The 22,090-nt window shown below is 36.1% G+C and overlaps 1 protein-coding gene across 1 annotated transcript in view; it reads right to left on the bottom strand.

The window, feature by feature from the left end:
• Positions 1-22,090, bottom strand: part of LOC150108077 (dynein axonemal heavy chain 3-like) — a 170,289-nt gene that overhangs the window by 98,653 nt on the left and 49,546 nt on the right. The window contains exon 4 of the mRNA XM_090415941.1: positions 5,109-5,298. Within this exon, the coding sequence (XP_090272067.1) occupies positions 5,109-5,298 (190 nt within the window). The remainder of the gene's footprint in view (positions 1-5,108; positions 5,299-22,090) is intronic.

Here is a 22,090-nt window from a genome sequence, read left to right as displayed (position 1 = left end):
CACACCGAAGTGAACGACTTTACATTTACTGACATCTATTTTCCCATGCCCATAATTCCAGCCTATTCAAATCATTCTGCAAGTTCTGCATATCAGCGGCATTCCTGATTATCCTAACTATCCTTGCATCATCAGCAAATAGCTGTATGTCATCTATCAAATCCTTCCCAATATCATTAATGTACAGACTGAATAACAGAGGACCAAGCATAGATCCTTGTGGTACACCACTAGTTACCTTAAATCCTGCGGACTCACATCCCCTGTATACCACTTTTTGATATCTGTCAGTCAGCCATCCTCTTATCCATGCTAATATTCTATAACCCAAACCCATATTCTCCAATTTATGCAACAGTCTACCATGCTGTATTCTGTCAAAAAGCCTTAGCAAAATCCAAACATATCATGGTGTATCCATTCCCCTTTGTCTAGTTCAATGGTAACATTGTTATAGAAAGTGAGCAAGTTGCTAAAACATGACCTTCCGTTAGTAAGGTCATGTTTTAGCATGACCTTACTAACGGAAGGTCATGTTTTAGCAAGACCTTCCGTTAGTAAACCGATGTTGCTTATTGCAAAGCAGAGATTCACTGTCAACCAATTTCTGAATGCAAGTCCTAACTAATTTTTCCAAAATCTTCACCACCACTCCTGAGATACTAATTGGTTGTTAATTGAATACATCGGTCTTTGCACCTCCCTTATGCAATGGATGTTAGAAGTTTTTTCAACTTGGTTAGAATATAATAAATTTAGTTTATTCTTTTATCCAAGTGTAAGCCAACAAAGTTTGAGCCTAAAGTATCTTCAGGACTGAGGCAACTCATAGTAAAGGTGGACAAAGCTCTCATCACTACTTGTCTTAGTATCTTCCATAATGCAAAGAACATCTCCTTGCAGGCATGTATAATGCTATGCATTAAGGGAATGGTCACTACCCATACCGGTTTCGACCTTTATTGAGGTCTTGTCAGTGGGAGACAGACCCAGAGGTGGTGATACTAAGGTGGAACTAATGGAGAAGTCATATCTACCTATATGAGTGGCCAAAAGGTGTCTCATCTTATTATTAAATTACTCTGGATTTTTTTTCCCACTAACCAAGTGGGAAAATCCAAGTGTAAGCAAACAAAGTTTGTGCCTGAAGTATCTTCAGAACTGAGGGAACTCATGGTAAAGGTGGACCAAGCTCTCCTCACTACTTGTCTTAGTATCTCCCATAATGCAAAGCACATCTCCTTGCAGACGCATTATATGACATTATATGTCCGCACATCTCCTTGCGGACATATAATGCTATGCATTAAGGGAAGGACCACTACCCAGACCAGTTTCGACCTTTATCGAGGTCTCATCAGTGGAGTAGTGGCCCTTCCCTTAATGCATAGCATTATACATGTCTGCAAGGAGATGTGTTTTGCATTATGGGAGATAGTAAGACAAGTAGCGATGACAGCTTGGTTCACCTTTACCACAAGTTCCCTCAGTCCTGAAGATACTTCAAGTGCAAACTTTGTTTGCTTACACTTACTTGGATAAAGGATTAAACTAAATTTATTATACTTGTGCAATGGAATTACCATACATTCATTCCATTCCTGCAGAATCTTCCCTGTTCTGAGACTCATATGGAACAGCTTGGTCAAAGAAATAGCCAGTTCAGCTGAACACTCTTTTAGAGCAAGTGCTGATATCCCATTAGTCCCTATTGCTGAATTCTTATTCAGTTTGTGCAACAGCTCTAATACCTAGTCCTCATACACCTGAGTTTCTTCATCCAGTGCAGAGCTAGCAGTGAGCTCAATGTTGTGTACACCAGGTTGATAGCTTTTAACAAAATGGGTACTCATTAGTTGAACAATCTCTTCTACATCTGTAACCCTCATGCCATCTGCATTTAGAAGAGTTATTCTTTCATATTCATTCTTTCTTTTACTTGCAGCATATCAACAGAATTCCTGTGGGTTGTCTTTAGCATGTAGAGCCAGTTTCTTTTCATACTCAGACTTTGCTTCTCATACAACAGTTGTGACTATTCTAGCCTGTTGCTTATAAATTTCATAATGGACATCATTCTTATGCACATGGTATTCCTTCCACATCATCCTTTTCTTATGAATCTCTTGCTTAATAAGTTTACACAGTCATTTGACTCCTACCCCATGCATTATTCAAACTCACTGATATCGCATCATTTAAGTATTGTTTAAATGCTTTCCATGCATTGTCGATATTCTTCCTATCCATCAACCGATCCCGTTCCACTGAACTCAGTATACTCCTCACTTGGTTATAATTTCCTGCTTTGTAGTTCAGCATGTAACCTTTTCTGAATGGAATATTCATAAACTTAGTCACTTCCCAAGTGAGTACCGCATGATCACTGTCACCAACCAGAGGCAGAATAGTTACATTCTTTAACTGAAATGCCCTCTGATGCTATAATCAAATCTAACACTCTTTGACCTCGAGTTCCTTCTGTCACATGTTGCTCGAGGAAGTTTTCCCATAACAGCTCAATAAATGCATTTTCATTCTTCTCATGAGATTCTACTGCTACCCAATCAATATTTGGATAATTAAAGTCTCCCATTATGATTACTCATTTCGTGCTCATCTTTTCTATTTGGTAATGCATTTCTTGATCACTAACACTAGGTCTGTAACAATATCCCACTATGTAATTGATCTTTTTTTGATTCCACCTCTCACCAGATGAAATACTGCCACACGAAATACTGTTAATAGCAGTACTACAACCATAGGTCTCAACTCTAACTGGATTCAAGTCATGCGATATCATTAGCTTATTAAAAAAATATTAGAAACATATTAGATAAGGGAGATGCATATATACAATGATCTACAGGGTGTTCGGGATAAATTTGACATATTTATAATTAATTATATTTTTCCGTAAGTTACATGTATTAACACACACTTCTCTTCATTTAAAAGTTTGGACCCTTCTTCATTCATATACAAGATGTCAGAAAGGATGGATAGCTGGAACCCACCTGAATCATGGAAGAGAATAACTTGTATCATGATGATTCGTGCCCGCCATCAAAATAAGGATATTACGACTGCTGCCCAATGCTCCCTGAATACAGTAAAAACAATCAGGCATGAACTAGAGACTTGCAATGGTGACTACGAGGATGTAGCAAGAAGAAAGATCCCTAGCAGACGATCTGATTGCGTTCGTACAGCAGAATTCCTCGCAAATCTGCAGGAACAGGTGTTGAAGAACCCTGGCATTGGAATTCGGGCTTTGTTCGTGGAGTTGCTAACTGTAGTCAAGCCCTGGATAACAAGGGTAGCCAATGGTAGGCCGTATGTATGGCAGCAGGATTCGGCCCCTTGCCACACCTCTGGGAAAAGTCAAAAATGGTTGTCTGAAAATTTCTACGACTTCACCAGTCCAAATGTTTGGCCTCCAAACTCCCCAGACCTTAACCCCATGGATTATTTTGTATGGGGCGCAGTTGAAAAAGACACCAATCGCACTTCCAGTAATACAAAAGCCCAGTTAATGGATAAAATTAAAACAGTTTTTGCGGCCCTTCCCAGGGAGACTGTAGCATCAGCTTGTTCGAGGTTCCGAAGCAGAATTGAAGCTGTGATCGATGCTAATGGTGGTTATTTTGAGTAAATCTTGTTGATAGTATTGTAATTAACTCTGCCTGTAATGTTTTTTTGTCAATTCATTAAATTTAATAGATACAAAGAAGATTTTCTTTTTCCTTACGAAACTGTCAAATTTATCCCGAACACCCTGTACTTACATTTTACTTATGATGAATAATGACCAAAATGAAGTGGTTAAGAAAATTAGATTAAGGAAAAGTTAGGTATAGAATTGTTTTATTTTAATATTATATTCTTAAGTTCTCCTTAATCTAATTTGCAAAAAATAGGAAGACAGGTTGCATGTGGCCCAGAGAGCTTTGAAGAGAAGAATGTGTTACATAATGAAAAGGAATGGAATTAGAAAAGAAAAAAATTACAGAGATGACTAAAGTGGAAGGTATTGTGAAGTATTGTAAAGTATGCAAATGGAGATGGTCTAGAAAGTTTTTCCCCTTGGGTATAATATATGTTGAAGATGCCAAGCTATGGAAAACCATGTTATGAGCCTCAGTTCTGAATGTTGGTGCGGATTTGTGTTCCAGTTGATATCCAGAACTCCACATTCAACGTGTCTGCCAACGAATGGCGGTTTGGTCTAGTCATTTATTAGACTGACAGATTAAAGTGGGCAAAAATAAGCAGTGAGTGGATATGAAGACAAGGGAAGAGAAGAAAAAGTCAAAGAATAAGATGGAGAAATGATGTACAAAGGTTTGACATAAGTTGGTGGATATTAGTTAATGACAAAAGGTTCTGGAAAGTTAAGGGTGTGGGGCCTATATCCAGCAGTAGATGAAAACAGGCTTGAGAAGTATATAATCCACAGAGTGTAGTAAATAAGAAAATAAGTGATAATATTATAGAGATATGTATATGCATATAAAGGCTTAGGTGTTATTGATTATTTGTAATAGTACTCCATGGTATAATCAATGCTAAAAGAGTAAAAAATATATTAATTTAACTTCCTAATATTTCACTAGTTTTCTACTCATCATCTTCAGAGTTACTATCTTCATCTTCAATTACAATTCAAATTATAATTTTGTGTATGGTGGGGCAATATCAAGGAAGCTACAGAGGAGGAGGATAACAAAGATGGGTTTTCAAAGGTAAAAGGAGGGTAAGGGAAAGCTTTTTTTTTACCTATGGGGAAATATGGTATTCATAATGATAGTTAAAGAACTGTAATTGAAGAAGCAAAACAAAAAGTTAGTTTTTTTGTTGATAGATGTAATACATACAAATGACAAGTTTAACATATTAATGTAAACTTTTTACTTCAATTTTCTTTATACCTTTACTCTTTGTCTTCCAATTATTTCCTTAAATAAATGATTTAGTTTAGTGCCTGTGTGCTTGTCACAGGCACTAAACTAAATCAACAACAAAAATAACAATATCTAAATAACAAAATAACAAAAGGCACATGAAGAATACAATAACTGAAGTTTTATGGTTAAAATACTTACCAATTGACTGCCGCAAAAATAAGTTATATATTCTTCTGGCCTCATCACATGATCTTGACACTACTTCATTAAACACAGTAAGACATTTTAATTTTTTGGCTTGTCTTTCTGCTATGCAACTCTGCAAGTTGTCTGGAGGAGGAGCAAGACAAGAATCATTGATACTCTGTTGAACATAATGCCAGTATCTCTGAAGCAGGAGGAAAAAATTACCATAAGTGCAGTATAATGCACATATCATTCAAATGTATTGCAGTGATTTCTCAATTATCCAAACTTCAAATAACCAACTTCTCAGTTAACCCTGTTAACTGAGAAGTTGGTTGGAACACTGTGCAAGTGTTCCAACCAACTTCTGGTAGAACACCTTGAAAATGTAAGTTAAGTTAACTATACCTTCAATATTCTACAAGCAAATAAAGTTCCTTATAAAATTTGATAATTGAGGAATTAGTGGTTGTGATAGCAAAAATAAACAAGTATTGAATAAAATCACTAGCAACTCATTTAGAATAATTTTGCATTCCTTCATAATCATAAATATTTCTTTGTAGCAATGATATAATTTTCACAACTCAATTTCATCTGAATTCATGTTTTACACAGTCTGTCTTATAATATATTCAAATGATATCTTAAAGAAACTTAACTAAAACAAACTGCAAGAGAATTACAGTATGAAAAAAGAATTATATATACAATGATGCATAAATTAACTCTACATGGAACATAAAAGAAAATCCATATATACATCATGAAAGTTTATATTAAACTAAAGTTTTACTCTAACGCGGTAGTTGTTTCCATAATTTTCATGATATATTCTGATCACTGTGTAAGCATTAAGGAAAAGGAAGGAAGGAAAGGAAAAATCAGTATATATATATACTATCCACTATCCACTAAGACTATATATATATATATATATATATATATATATATATATACATAAAAGAAAATCCATATATACATCATGAAAGTTTATATTAAACTAAAGTTTTACTCTAACGCGGTAGTTGTTTCCATAATTTTCATGATATATTCTGATCACTGTGTAAGCATTAAGGAAAAGGAAGGAAGGAAAGGAAAAATCAGTATATATATATATACTATCCACTATCCACTAAGACTATATATATATATATATATATATAGTCTTAGTGGATAGTGGATAGTATATATATATATATATATATATATATATATATACTATCCACTAAGACTATATATTTTATTATATAATAAAATGCACTATAATAAAATTTTAGTGGATAGTATATATATATATATATACTATCCACTAAAACTATCCACTGAGACCTATAGTAGACAGCATTGACTCACCCACATACAGGTTATCCAAATATTTGGCGTCATCATTAAAAGCTTATGCGGGAAAATCTTCTTCTTATATTAAAAACTCAACAGATTTTGTCTCTAAAATAAAGGACCTAAAACTAAAATCTTCTGATATCATGGTGAGCTTTGACGTGGTAGCACTCTTTACGAACGTTCCGACACAGGACGTTCTCCATATTTTAAAAAACAAGATTTCAAATAAAATGTTCTCTCTGTTATCTCACTGTGTAAACTCTGGCTATTTTGAATTCGAAGGAAAACTATACAAACAGGTCAAAGGATTAGCTATGGGAAGCCCTCTCTCTCCTGTGTTAGCCAACATTTTTTTCGAGGACTTTGAAGAAAAGGCGATCTCCTCTTTTACTTTAAAACCAAAAATTTGGCTTCGATATGTGGACAATATATTCCTCATATGGGAGCATGGTACTGAGAATCTTCACAAGTTTCTCGACCACTTAAACAACCGCCATCAAGATATAAAATTGACTATGGAGATTGAAGAAAATAGTTCCATCTGCTTCCTAGATGTTAAACTCACCAAGACGCCTGAATCAATTAAAGTCTCTATTTTTAGAAAGCCAACACACACAGACAGATATTTGCATGCGTCCTCCCATCACCATCCAGCGCAAAAGTTGGGTATTATATCAACTCTAGCGAATCGTGCAAGATCTGTACTGTCAGATGAAGAAGAACTGAAAAAGGAACTACAACATCTTAAATGGACCTTTAAAAACAATGGCTACTCTCTAAAAAAGTATTAACAACCAATTATCCCGACGTCAACGTAACAACGTAGAGACACAGGACGACTCCAAAGGTCATATCGTCTTGCCATATATCAGCACACTATCCAAAAAGCTGAGCAGAATTCTAAAGAAGTTTAACATAAAAACGTGCTTCTCGACTCTGCCAAAAATAATATCACGCTTCAAGAACTATAAACAACCTCACAACCTTCTACAATTCCCAGGTGTATACAAGGTCACTTGTGAATGCGGAAAGCCTTACTATGGGCAGACAGAGAAATCTATCTTACTACGTCTCGAAGAGCATCAGAGAGACATTGCTTATAAGAGAACCAGAGCAACTGCTCTGTCGGGCCATGTCCTGCTTTCAATAAACACGAACAATGAAGGCCACCAACATGAAATAAATTGGACATTGACTTCAAACCTACACGTCTGCCATGATGAAATAGAGCGCTGCATTGTCGAGTCAAGGGAAATCACCTTAGACCCTTTGCATTTGAATAATAATCTTAGCTATAATTTGGCTGACTCTTTCAACTCTATTATTAGATACTGGAGATCGCGTGATTCCACACACGCACAGGTGCACAACAATAGAACATTAACTCGGACTGTAGTTCAAGCTCATAACTGTAATTTACAGTCGAATATTATGACTTTGTAATTGTATAGCTTTGGAGTGTGTCAATGTTAATTTAAGTGTCTTTTATTATCTTTTCTATGTTCTTATCGCCTGAAGAAGTCATTTTTGACGAAACATGTTGCGTTTTTTTCAAATAAATGTCATTGTGTTATAATTCTCGGGTTTAAGTCAGTTAATTTAGAAAAATGAATATATATATATAAGTAAAGTCTGTTTTCGATGTTTGCTTATAACTCGAGAACGAATTGACCGAATTTAATGATGTCTTCACCAATAGATAAAGAATGTTCCAAAGGATGGGTTATGTGTATTTTCATCGATCTACACTCTAGATTATGAAGCAGTGATTTTTTTTTTTTTGCCTCACTCCATGGCCCATAGTGCAGTTTAATATTTTGTCATTGTTTTGTGGCCAAATATTGTTAATTTTTTATGTGATATGCATAAAAAGTCATTGCTGAAATGATTTTTCTACTTGTAGGTTCTCCACTTTCTGTATTCATTTGTGGTAAATCAATGCAATATCCATTTTTATTTTGCAGAAGAAAGGATGAATACTGCATTCATTTACAACAAATGAATCCATGATGGATAACCTAAAAGTAGAAGACTGTTTCGTAGCAATGAATTTTTATGCATATCACATGATGGTACAGATGAAATATTTAAACCCACTACATAGATATGGTCAAATCATCAATCAATACCGTGTTGAGATGTATGTTCAAATTGAGTCTAAGCATCTCACATACATATATACTCTCTTTTGACCCCTAGACATATAAATGTCTAGGGATCAAAAGAGAGTCAATAAACACTTAAAACAATTTTGAGTAACACCTAGTAAACATGCAATGCCAACTGGCTGATCGGCTGAGTGAGGTAGAAGTGCATACTCTCCCCGATGAAGAGATCTAGAACAGAGACAATCAGGGCTAGTGTGCATTTATCGCCCATAGCTATCAGAATGGTGTTCAGTGATCTGATAACTTTTAATTTATTGTGTAATTTTTTTAAAGTTATACTGCCCATAATGGTGGCCCCCTGATAGTAAGAAGTGCTGACAGTATTCACAAGAGTATTTAATATTTGGATTTATGCCACCATTTACCAATGAAACAATACCTATTATTTCTTATTTATTTATTATTATTATTTATATTATCTATTATACATTTCTTATTGAGAAGTATGAAGTAAAAGGGTGAAGGAATTATTATTTTTAAATTGAGAAATTTATTTGTGTGATGAAAATGCTTCAAACATTGCTCAAATTGAAATATTGTCTTCTTCTTTCGTGGGAAGCCCCATTATTTACACGAAAAGACAGGATGGAATGGTCTATATTAGAGCATATTTTGGTGCTGACCTTTTTGTTATCTTCACATGCAACAGTAATCAGTCAGAGATTTTGGAATATTTGCTACCCAGTAATAAGACTTATGACAGGCATGACATCATTGCAAAAGTTCCTCATGGCAAGCTGATGAAAGTGATGAATCTCATCACAAAGCACAAGATTTTTCGAGCATGGAGGTGCTATAATGCTTTCTACCTACAAAAAGAAGGCACAGCTATGGACTAGCCATTATCCCCTGCTATTGCTAACTTTTATATGGAACATTTTGAGCAACATGCTCTAGATTCCTCTCCTTTAAAACCCAAGTCTGGCTTAGATACGTTGACGATGTTTCTGCGATCTAGCCCCATGGCTGCCAGACACTAAACACTTTCCTTAGCCACCTAAACAAACAACACAAATGCATAGAGTTCACAATTGAGATTGAAAAACAGAACACACTTCCGTTTCTAGATACACTTGTCACGCGTCTTCCTTCTGGCAGTCTTTTCTTCACTGTTTACTGGAACCGATACATACTGGCCAATATATAAACATAAACTCCTACCACCACCCAATACAAAAACTAAGTGTCATTAATATTCTAAAAAACAGGGCTCTGAAGATCTGAAAGATGAATTTAAAGTTATCAGCAATACTTTTCTAAAAAATGGTTACAGCCAAAACACTATTAACAAAATTCTCTACAAGACTTCAATAAAAAACAAAGATAAATCAGACTACAATAAAACTATAACCATTCCTTACATTAAATATCATCATCAGATAAAATAAACAGAATATTACAGAAGTACAACCTCAAAGCCACCTTTAAACCTCCTGCAAAATTAAAAAGCTTACTCAACTCATCCAAAGACCCACTCCCTCCGCTGGCCCACCCTGGAGTATATTGTATTTATTGCACTTGTAATCTACCATATATAGGGGAAACAGTATGCACAATTCCTATCAGACAAAAGGAACATAAAACAACACATTAAATATAATAACTATGAACGCAAATTGAGATTCTTATCAACCGCCCCAATATGAACAATAATGATGGTCTAAAAATCCCAAGCATATGGAAGGCACATATTCTACCCACAGAACCTTTCTCCCTAAGAGTTAACTATAATCAGGACTGTAGATAATCCACAATCCTAAATCTAATATAACAATTATAATGTTAAAAATAGGACATCACTGTTACTGTAAGAAAACTATCTATAAGAAAGAATGTTTCTCTCATATTATCTTAAATAGAATTTAGCTTTGATGTAGTTTCTAAATAATTACCGTATTTGCCAGCGTATAAGATGCATCCCTTTTTTGTACACATTTTTTAGGAAAAAAAAGATTTTTTTTAGATCCTCTTCCTGATTCCACTAAGTTCTTATCATTTTCACATGCGTGGCTCGAAATGCCTCTCTGCAGCCCTGTTTCCATGTTCATTAGCATATGCAATCACACAGAGCTTATATGCAATATTGTAGCAATGCTGATGTTTTTCAGCCATAATTAGCCAAGAAATTTAGAGAAAATTTAATGGCAGAAATTTATCACCGTTCAGAACAACTGCGACAACAATTGAAAAGTTTAAACACACAGGAACACAGATGTAATCGTCGATAAAAGCGCATGTAAGGCTCTAAATAGAAGGTACACCAACTGGCCACCATATTGTCCCCAGAGTCATATCCGTTTTGAGCTCTTGATTCTTTCTTTTTTCTTTAAAAGTTTATTTTATAACGTTCATATGCATTCATTCCACGCTTTTCAAACTGTTATTTTATAATGTACGCTATAAAACTACCTCTACGCTAAGAAATAAACTTTTAAAGAAAAAAGAAAGAATCAAGAGCTCGAACCCATGTGACTCTGGGGACAATATGGCGGCCAGTTGGATTACCTTCTATTTAGGGCCTTAAGCGCATGTGCATCCACTGAACTCTACGTAACTGGAATGCTCTCACACACCGCAAGGAAGCAAGAAAGAAATCGCGTAACTCGGAACAGAGAAAATTTCCAGAAATGAAAGTAATTAAAAAGTGAGTATCGGCATATAAGACGCACCCTGTTTTTCAGACCTATTTTCAAAGAAAAAATGTGTCTCTTATACGCCGGCAAATATGGTAATTTGTAATTTTATCTGTATTTTTTTTTTTTTTCAATAGAGGTCATGCAGTAGAATAACCAGTGATCAAATCATTGTTTCTTCAGCTTACTGTGGGAAATGTAACTCAGCTTGTCCTTGTATATTTGTATATACTCCAAATGATGACCTTAATATGGAAGTCGAAACGTCGGGAAATTAAAAGAGTTATTTATAACATGGTTGTAAAGTTCATAATTTCTAAAATGAATGCTGATCACCGTGCAATGCTATAAGTATTCAGTAGAATGGCAAAAAAGGGGATTGCCACATGCTCGCATACTAATTTGGCTCAAAGATAAAAACAAGAGTCATGAAATCAATTCCATTAAAAATACTGAGATACCTTCTCCTCAACATGGCAAACAACTTCGATATCACAACAAAACATATGGTGCACAGTCCATCTGTTCATCCAAACTCACCATGCATGAAGTCAGGAAAGTGCACGAAGAAATATCCAAGATCATTTATCAATGAAACTCAAACAGGTGAGGATGGATATCCATGATATTGTTGATATGCTCCTTCAGATGGTAGTTGAATTGCTACCATACATAATAGCCAAAGAACTTTTGAAATTGATGATCGTTATATAGTGTCTGATAATCCAGTTTTGCAATCAACCTTTAATGCACACATAGATGTTGAAATTTGCAGTTCTGTGAAATCTATCAAATATATCAATAAGGACTCACACCAAGCTACGTTTTGTGTGCAAAATGAACATAGTGAAGTAGATCTATACCAAACCAGATGATGCATCACCTCTGAAGCCGTTTGGCAGATATTATCTTTTGATATTCATGAGCACCATTCAACCATAATTCATCTCACAGGCTATGTATTGAAGATAATTTTGGCCAAACACTGACCTATAATAAGGTACCTACGCACTACACCAGGCATCAAACCAAATTTCAATGATGAAGACAAGGTGCCAACATGGACAGTTATCGTGGTAAGAAAAAGAGTGATGCTCAAGATCATGTTTATAGTGTATATATCCCAGTAATGCAGAATGCTTTTATTTATGAATGCTCTTGATGCGTGTGAAAGGACCAAAATAATTCAGTGACCTAAGAACAGTAATGTAGTACATCCTATATACTGGAATGCATGTAAGGATTCTAAATGGTCCAATTGTCTCAGGGATGCAATAATTTCAAACTCATCATTTTTGCACCTTTTGTTCACTGTAATGTTGGTTCACTGCAACATGACTGATCCTCTATCGCTATGATCAACTTATATCATTTTTCTGAAGATATCTTACACCAAGAAGGTTCTACTCATTCTCATGCTCAGTTTAATGAAGCAATATATATATAATGAGGCATTACTGAGACTTAAATCAATTGGTAAGTAAATAAGTGACAAAAGTGTTAAAAATTTCACAAATCAACAAATTGTATAGTAGAAAGAAGATTGATATGAGGTTGAAGATGTGGTTGCAGCAGCACAAGGTGATGGAATGCATAAAAGTGAGGATAAGAAAGGTAAGAATGAAAATCACAGTCAGGATCAGTGAAACAGGAGTAGTCAAACCAAAGAGAGAGAGAGGTGTAGTATAACAGCAAGAATAAAGAATGCTGGTGCTGGTATAATGGTCAAAAAAACACACAGCGATTGTTGTGTTTATACACAAATGTAAGGAGTATTCGAAACAAGAGAATTGAATTTGTGGCATTGATTGAGACAGTATGCCCAAAAGTAACTGGAATAAGTGAAACTTGGTTGTCTGAGGAGGATGTGATGCCAGGAACAGAATTAGAAGGATATATAATTTTCAAGAAGAATAGAGATGTGAAAAGAGAAGGGAGAGTGCTGTTAATGATTGTAGAGTAATTATTATTCAAGGCTCCATGGAGTCAAAAGACTCATCTTGGGAGGTCCTTCCTAGGAAACACAAAGTCAATCATATACCATTCCTTAAACTCATTGACCATTCTTCTTTCACCATTTTATCAGGCAATGCATTTCACGGTTCAACCACCCTCCAAAAAAATATGTCAGGAGTGGGATTCAAATCCACACTCACATTCGTGGACCAGAATTCGCAGTTCCACTATGCAAAAAGTTTCAAACATCGAGTCTGTGGCTTAGACAGCTTGGGCATTGTGTCCGCAAAGAGTGGAGGTTGATAGTGCATGCACAGATTTTGAATCTGTGTGGTGTGAAGTTAAAATAAATAGGTTAGTATATCTGATAGGATGCTGTTATAGGCCAGGGAATGCAGATAATACTGATTGGGAAATGTTTAGGCAAATTAATTGGGCATGTAAAAAGAAGTGATCCTAATGAGAGACTTTAATTACAGGAATAGAGACTGGAAAGAGGAGATAGTGTATGGGAACAAGGAGAGAACAAGAGAGCAGCACGTGATTGAAGCAACTATAGGCTTTAATGTTTTTGATTTGGTGATAACTTCACAAGATGTAGTTGTTAATGAAATGTTGACACTACTGATGGTTGGTTAGCGTGATCACGAGGTAACTGTTTGGGAAGTGATGAAACAAGAAAGTTCATTGCAAAAAATGGATACATATGGAAATATACAGCAGGTGATTATAGGAAGCGCTGTAGTCAGTTAGCAGAAATGATATGTTAGCAGAAATGTGTGAAAGGAAAGGAGTACAGTTTGTTAATAAGTGGAATGAGTTTGAAGGATGAAGAACTGTATAGTAGTGATGGACTGCATTTGAGTGGTGTTGGTGTGAGTCTCTCTTCTTGGAGAGAGAGACTCGCACCAACTGGAAGATAGAGAAGTGAAAGCAGAGAATTAATCATCAGTTGAGAAGCGATGTGGAAGAACGAGAGAGTAACACAGGAAAAATATTGAAGAGGTGGTTGTGATTGTAGAAGTGGGTGGCATGAGTATAGAGAATGAGAGAATAGGTGTGCAATACAGACAGGGAAACCAGGAGGTTCAGGGTGAGAAAGGTAGATGCTCCAAGAGGATGTGAATGCATGTGTAGACAGAAAAAGAAGGGGATGACTTGGGATCAAGGTAAAACAGTTGGATCTGAAGACGGTTCTAAGTTGAATAAGGAGAAGAAGAAATGGCTTGAATAAAGCATGGAGAAGTCACATCAAATAAGTGGTGTCAGTGGAACTAGCTAGAGACCAAGGAATAAGCTGCTGTGTTTGTATGCAAATACTAGAAGCACAAAAAAAACAAGGCAAATGAAATGGTTGTATTAATTAAGTCTGTTCACCCAAAAATTGTTGGTATAAGTGAGATATGGTTGGATGAGGACAACATCCTGACAACATCCTGACAGAAAAAGAGATGGAAAGGTATGATATGTTTCGTGAGGATAGAAAGGTTAAAAGGGGGTGGGAGTGCTATTGATGATAGAGAAAGAGTTATTTCCATACAAAGTAGAGATGCAAGAGAGAAATAGTCCCAGTGGTTTAAAAGTAGTATGGTGTGAAAGAGGTGAATAGAATGAAATACGTGATTGGATGTTGTTTAGACCTGGTATGTGGGTGGTAGTGACTATGAAATGTATAATCAAATTAGTCAGGAAAATAAGAAAAGGTTATCATTATGGGTGATTTTAATTATAGCAATATAGACTGGGATGATGAGATAGCAAGTGGAAGTAAAGAAAATGAGTTTCTTGAATTTTTGAACAACTACCTCAGACAGTATGTAACAGAAGGCACACGAGGATCTTGAATTTCATCATCTCATCAGAGGATGTAATTATAAATGAACTGTCAAATCACCCTCCAGTTGGTGAGAGCGACCATGAAGTGACTACCTGGGTGGTTGTCAGCAGTGTGAGGACCTATGTGGAAAGGGCATATGTGGAACCAATTATATATTTGGTTTAATCCTTTATCCAAGTGTAAGCAAACAAAGTTTGCACCTGAAGTATTTTCAGGACTGAGGCAACTCGTGGTAAAGGTGGTATAAGTTCTGATCACTTACCTTAGTATCTCATAATGCAAAACACATATCCTTATGGGTATAATGCTATAATATGAGTGGGTATAATGCTATAATATGAGTATAATGTTATGCATTATGGAAAGGGTCACTACCCAGACCGGTTTCGACTTTTATTGAGGTCTCGTCAGTGGGAGCCAGACCCAGAGTTAGTGATATTAAGAACTAATGCAGAAGTCATATCACCATATACCATTTGCCAAAAGGTGTCAAACACCTTATTATTAAAATTCTCTGGATTAGAGATAGTTGATTGAAGATTTTTCACTTGGTTATGCTACCAATATATATTTGCTTTAATCCTTTATCCAAGAGTAAGCAAACAAAGTTTGACCCTCAATAAAGGTCGAAACTGGTCTGGGTAGTGAACCTTTCCATAATGCATAGCATTAGAGATACCCATAAGGATATGTGCTTTGCATTATGGGATAATAAGGCAAGTGATCAGAACTTATACCACCTTTACCACGAGTTGCCCCATTCCTGAAAATACTTCAGGTGCAAACTTTGTTTGCTTACACTTGGATAAAGGATTAAACCAAATATATAATTGGTAGCATAGGCAAGTGAAAAATCTTCCATAGGCATATGTGGAACTACAAGGCTGGTGATTATTTATAACCTTCTTTCTGATCTTACAAAGGTCAGAAGGTTAAATAAGGTAGATGTGAAATGGATGAATGAAGAGATTAAGCATGAGATACAGAGAAAAAAGGAAATATGGAGGCAACATAAGAGAAGCACTCATGGAATTGGTGATAACCAATTCCATGAGTGGTGGCACTAGTGTCGCAAGTGAGCTTAGTGGAAGTTTTGAGATGTGATAAAAAATAAGTGTTTTTAATTAGTTTATAGTGTGGCTTTCATCGCTAATTGTACTGCATTCTTTTCAGTTTGGATACAAGTGTCCTTCAGTGGTGGTGTTGTTGAAATTTTTTTTTTATTGATATTGTGTTTTGCTACTTGTTTATTGTACTACTTCAGCTTCTAAAGATGGCATCCATAAAGAAACGTATGTCAGTGGTACAGAAGGCTTTTGTACGAAAGTCTGGCTTCACCTTGGATTTTACGCAGTGGATGCATTGCAAAAACTGCTATATGTATGCACCAAAAAATGTGAAAGATCTGTGGACTATTTGGATAAATGAGAAGAAGGAAAGCATTAACATATGTGAAAAGTGTCTGGATAAATTAGAACGATTGGAAATGTGAGCAAACATCGGGACCATAGTAGAAGAGCTTTGGCAGGAGTTAATGAAAATGAAAAATGAAATGAAACATCTATAAGATGATATTATTAAACAGCTAAAGGAGAGATTGGCTAATGATAAGGAGAAGGAGGAAGTTAATGTTATAAAGAAAGAATCAAAGGATAGTCGTATATCGGTGTATGGTGACTCAATCATTAGAGGTGTGAGTACTAAAGTGCACAAAACATGCTTTCGTGGTGGAACAATAAAGCAAATAACTGATGCATTGCAGAAAAGGAAATACTGGGTATCAAAATTAGTGGTAGTCATGGGGACAAATGACTTAGTTGGGGAGAAGAAGAAGAATGTTGATAGAAACTTGAGGAAGTTGTTGCAGCAGGTGAAGAAGAAGAATAGTGTCATTGGGAAAGTTGTAGGCGTGTTGCCCAGATATAATAGCAGCGAATTGAGAAGGAGAGCAGAGATAATGAATAGTAAGACGGCTGAGTTGTATGAGACAAAGTGGGTTCAATTTGTAGATTTATGGAGTGAATTTGAAGGAAAGTTGGAATGGTTTAAAGTCGATGGACTGCGTTAGCTAAGTAAGCTAAGTTAAGAAAGGCTATTGTCTTCTGAAAAGGCACAGAATCTCAAAGTCTACTTGTGAAGCAGATTGTGCAACAGGAGAAAGATGAATATGAGGTTGAAGATGTGGCCCCAGCAGCACAAGGTGATGGAATGCATAAAGGTGAGAATGAGACAAGCAGGAATGGAAATCAGAGTCAGGATATAGGAAACAGGAATGGTGAGACCAAAGAGAGACAGATATGGTATGGCAGCTAGCATACAGAATGTTGGTGCTAGTATATAATGAGCTAAAAGACACAGGGATTGTTATGTTTCTAGAAATGTAAGGGATATTCAAAACAAGAGAGCAGAGTTTGTTGAAACGATCGAGTCAGTATGCCCAAAGATAATTGGAATAAGTGAAACTTGGCTGTCTGAGGAGGATGTGATGTTGGAAATAAAAATAGAAGGATATATAATTTTCTGGAGGGATAGAAATGTGAAAAATGGAGGGGGAGAGAGTGCTGTTAATGATTGCAGAGGAATTGTGTCCACAAAGTATGGTAGTTGATAAGGCATGCACAGATTTTGAATCTGTATGTTGTGAAGTTGAAATAAACAGGCTAGTATATCTGATAGGATGCTGTTATATGCCAGGGAATGCAGAGAATATTGATTGTGAAATGTTTATGCAAATTAGTTGGGCATTTTAAAAGAAGGTGATCCTGAAGAAAGACTTTAATTACAGGAATATAGAATGGAAAGAGGAGATAGTGTATGGGAACAAGGAGAGTGTGTTTGTGGAATTTCTGAGAGATACGTATCTTAAGCAGCACGTGATTGAAGCAACTAGAGGCTTTAGTGTTTTGGACATGGCTGCCGGTTAGTGAGTGATCATGAGGTACTTGTTTGGGACATGATGAAACAACAAAATGTCACTGCCAAAAATGGATACATGCAGAAGTATAAAGCAGGTGATTATAGGAAGCTCTGTAGTCAGTTAGCATCAGTACGTTGGGTAGATGAGCTGAGCAGAAAAGATGTTGACAATGCATGGAAAAATCACAAGGCAGTATCTAACAAAAACAAAGTATGACTGCATACCAAGGATTAAGCAAGTAAATAGAGTGGAAGTGAAATGGATGAACAGCAAAATCAAGCAAGCTGTGATTGAAATGAAAATATTATAAAGGAAGTACAAGACAGTTGGTAGTGATCAAATCCATGAAGTGTATAAAGTGCAGGCGAGAAAGGCGATGAGTATGGTAAACAAAGAAAAGGTGCAGTATGATAGGAGATTGGCTGGTCAGGCCCAGGTTAACTCATGGGAATTTTTCTGCTACATGCAAGCAAGAGGAAAAATAATTATGGCAGACTAACATTGGTGGATAGTCATGGCAGCAGACTAACAGCTGCAAAGGATATAGCAGAATTATTCAATGAGCACTTTATCAGCATATATCATACTGGTATAAATGATCTAGTACAATATATAGAAGAGAGGCAAGTATTAGGAAAATTGGAGGTGAAGGAAACAGAGGTGTATCACATGTTGGTTGGGTTAGATGTGAATAAGGCTGTGGGAATGGATGACATATCACCAAGTATTCTTAAGGAATGTGCACCACAGTTGGTTATGCCCCTGACCTGGTTATTTAATGAAAGTCTTGCAGTGGGTAGGATTCCTAAGGAGTAGAAAGAAGTAAAATAGTGCCACCTGACAAGCATGGTTCTAAGACAGATGTCTTTCCAACTATAGGCGAGTCTGTATAACTAGTTGTGGTCAAGGTGTTGGAGAGATTGGTAAGGAACAGAATACAGAATGGGGTGATGGACATAGCACTCTTTATGATAGTCAGCATGGATTTGTAAAGGGTAGGTCCCGTTTTACTAATTTACTTGCATTTTATGATAAGGTGACGAGTGTGTTAGATAAGGGAGAATCGTATAAGTGATATTCTTAGAATATGCAAGAAGATTTGATAGATTACCACATGATAAGTTGATGTACAAGCTGCAGAGGATGGATCAGAGACTGGCTCTCCAAACAATACCAGCAGGTTGTATATGATGGAGCAGTGTCTCAAAGAGAAAGGTAACCAGTGACATGCCCCAGAGTTCTGTTCTTGGGGCCCCCTACTGTTTAGCTTGTTTGTAAACGATATATGATGTGGACTGACTGGGGATCTTCAATTATTTGCTGATGATGCAAAGTTGGGAAGAATTATAAGTAGCACTGCTGATGCTGAATCCCTTCAGGAAGATCTGAATAGACTTTTTACTTGGACAAAAGAGTGGGGTTGTAGTTTTAATATCAATAAGTGCAAGGTGTTGCATTTTGGAGTGCAGAAATATAAGTCTGTGTACTATAATCGATGGTGCCGTACTGCAGGAAGTGGATGAGATTAGAGATTTGGGAGTGATGATTGACAGTAGACAAAAGTTTAGAGGATACATTGCTAGGGTTGCACATCATAGTTAACATGCAAGGATAAGGAAGTGATTGTGCCACTGTATAAGACACCGGGCAGACAAAACTTGGACTATTATGCTCAGATCTGGTCATCTGGTTTTCAGCATGATGTGGAGACATTGGAGAGGGTCCAGAGACAAGTGACTAAGACAATATGAGGAGTTTGGAAAGCTGGCTATGGAGAGTGGTTGAAGAAATATGGATTTCAGAGTTTGGTGGATAGGAGGAAGAGAGGTGATATGATAGAGACGTTTAAGTTAGTGAGAGGATTTTATCTGATTATTCCAGAGGGTATTATAAAAAGAATAGAAGGTGAGATGGGAAGAACAAGTGGTCATTCCTAGAAGTTATGTAAAAGTGTGATGAAGAATGGTGTGAGCAGTAGATTTTTTTACATGGAGAATTGTAAGTGAATGGAATGCATTACCAGAATGAGTTGTTAATGCAAGAAGTTTTAAGGATTTTAAGATTCTATATGATAAATATGTTGTTAGTTGAATGAACCTCCCATGATGAGTCTGTCAACTCCATGGTGGGTGTAATAATAATAGAGATCAGAAATGATAATATTAATAAATGCTACAAACACGAGCAACTTCTTTTTAATTTCCATTTTTATTTATGTTTTTAATAGCAATAATAATATACTCAGAATAGATATCACATTTTAATCTTAGCAAAGTGCTGAGAAGAAATAAACCAATTTTTTATTATCATTATCTCTTGATGAGTCCAGGGAGTTAAGGACTCATCAAGAGAGAGGCTATATCATCCAAACCAACCATCACAGTTTCTCTTAAACTCCTTTCTTAGATGAATTCACCACTTCAAGGGTCAAACTGTTCCACTCAATCACTGCTCTGTCAGAGAAAAATCTCGGACAGATTTTTCTCTCTAAGAAAAATCTTTGTACCATTAGGAAAACTAAAGAAGCGCTGCATCATCATTAAGAAGCAACTGAACATCTCCAGTTAGATCCTAATGTCATTAATGTATAGAATTCCTAAAACATGCATTCAGAAGTTTATAGACCTATACCACCCTTCTTTCTTCTGTTAACCAGAGTCTGTAGTCCATATCCTTTCAATCTGTCCTCATAATCTACATTTCATAACCAAAATATATAAACTTTGCGACTTTTCTCTGCACCCTTTCCACAGCTTCTTTACTGTCTCCAAACTCAGGAGACCAAATCTGCATACAATAGTCTAGATGCAGTCCTATCAAGGTCTTATGAAGAGGCAAAATGACTTTCTCATCCGTATATGTTAAGATTTCTTTCAATACCACAATTATCCTCAGCAATGTATGAGGGTGGTCTGAAAAGTTTTCAGCCTAACAATGAAAAAAGAATTTATAATTTTAAAATTATTTTTATTTTTCAACATAATCTCCCTTAAGACTAATACATTTATTCCAGCGATGCTCGAGTGCCATTATCCCATCCCTGTTGTGGTTCTCAGTAAGATTTGCAAAATACCCCTCTACAGCTGCAATCACCTCTTGATTCGAAGAAAAACGCTTACCAGCAAGGAAGAGTTTTAGTTTTGGGAAGTGATAGAAGTCAGAGGGAACCAAATCTGGAGAATAGGGTGGATGTTCCAACAATTCATTGTGCAGATCCCTTAATTTTCCCATTGCCAAAACACCTTTGTGGGCAGGTGCATTGTGCTGATGAAAGATGATTTTTTTATTCTGCAAACCAGGTCTTTTCTCACAAATTTTTTCATTTATTCTGGTTAAAAGATGAATAATATTCCCCAGTTATTGTTTTACCCTTTTCAGGATAATTAATAAACAAAATGCCTTTAGCATCTCAAAACACTGATGTCATGACCTTTCTTATTGATGGAACCAACTTTGTCTTCTTTGGCATTGAGCAACCAGCTTCTGTCCACTGTTTTGACTGCTGTTTGGATTCTAAGACTTGGATTCATCATTATCTCATCCATAATAATAAATTGATGCACAAAATCAGTTTTATTCTTGTTAAAACGCTCCAAGCACTGTTCAGAGATTTTCATGCGAGTGCATTTTTGATCTGCTGTGAGCAAGTGTGGAACCCATCTTGAGCAAAGCTTTTTCATTTGCAATTCTTCATGCAAAATATATCCTACATGTTCTTTCAAAATGCCTATAGTCTCAGCAATTTCATGCACTTTGACTTGCCGATCATCCAATACCATATCATACACTTGATCAATTATTTCTGGTGTTGTTACACTTTTTGGATGTCCTTCACATGTATCATTTTCAAGGCTGGTACGGCCACGTTTAAACTTGGCAGCCCATTTCTCAATTGTTGAAAATGAAGGAGAAGAGTGCTCATACACTTTTATGAACTTCAAATGAATTTCTTTTGGCATTAAACCTTCTTTTACAAAGAATTTTATAACCACACAATACTTTATTTTATCCATTTCAAGGGATGCAGACAACACTTTTGCTTCAGACAGCTGTATAAAACAAACTACTTGATAGAATGACTTGCAAATTCACATGAATGCTTATGACAGATGTACCAACTTAGAAAAAAAAATCTTGCC

This window comes from Typopeltis vanoorti, chromosome 3, assembly GCF_054136105.1.
Source record: "Typopeltis vanoorti isolate ZY-2024b chromosome 3, IOZ_Tvanoo_1.0, whole genome shotgun sequence".
Taxonomy (NCBI): domain Eukaryota; kingdom Metazoa; phylum Arthropoda; class Arachnida; order Uropygi; family Thelyphonidae; genus Typopeltis; species Typopeltis vanoorti.
This window is presented reverse-complemented; position numbering and strand designations above follow the sequence as displayed.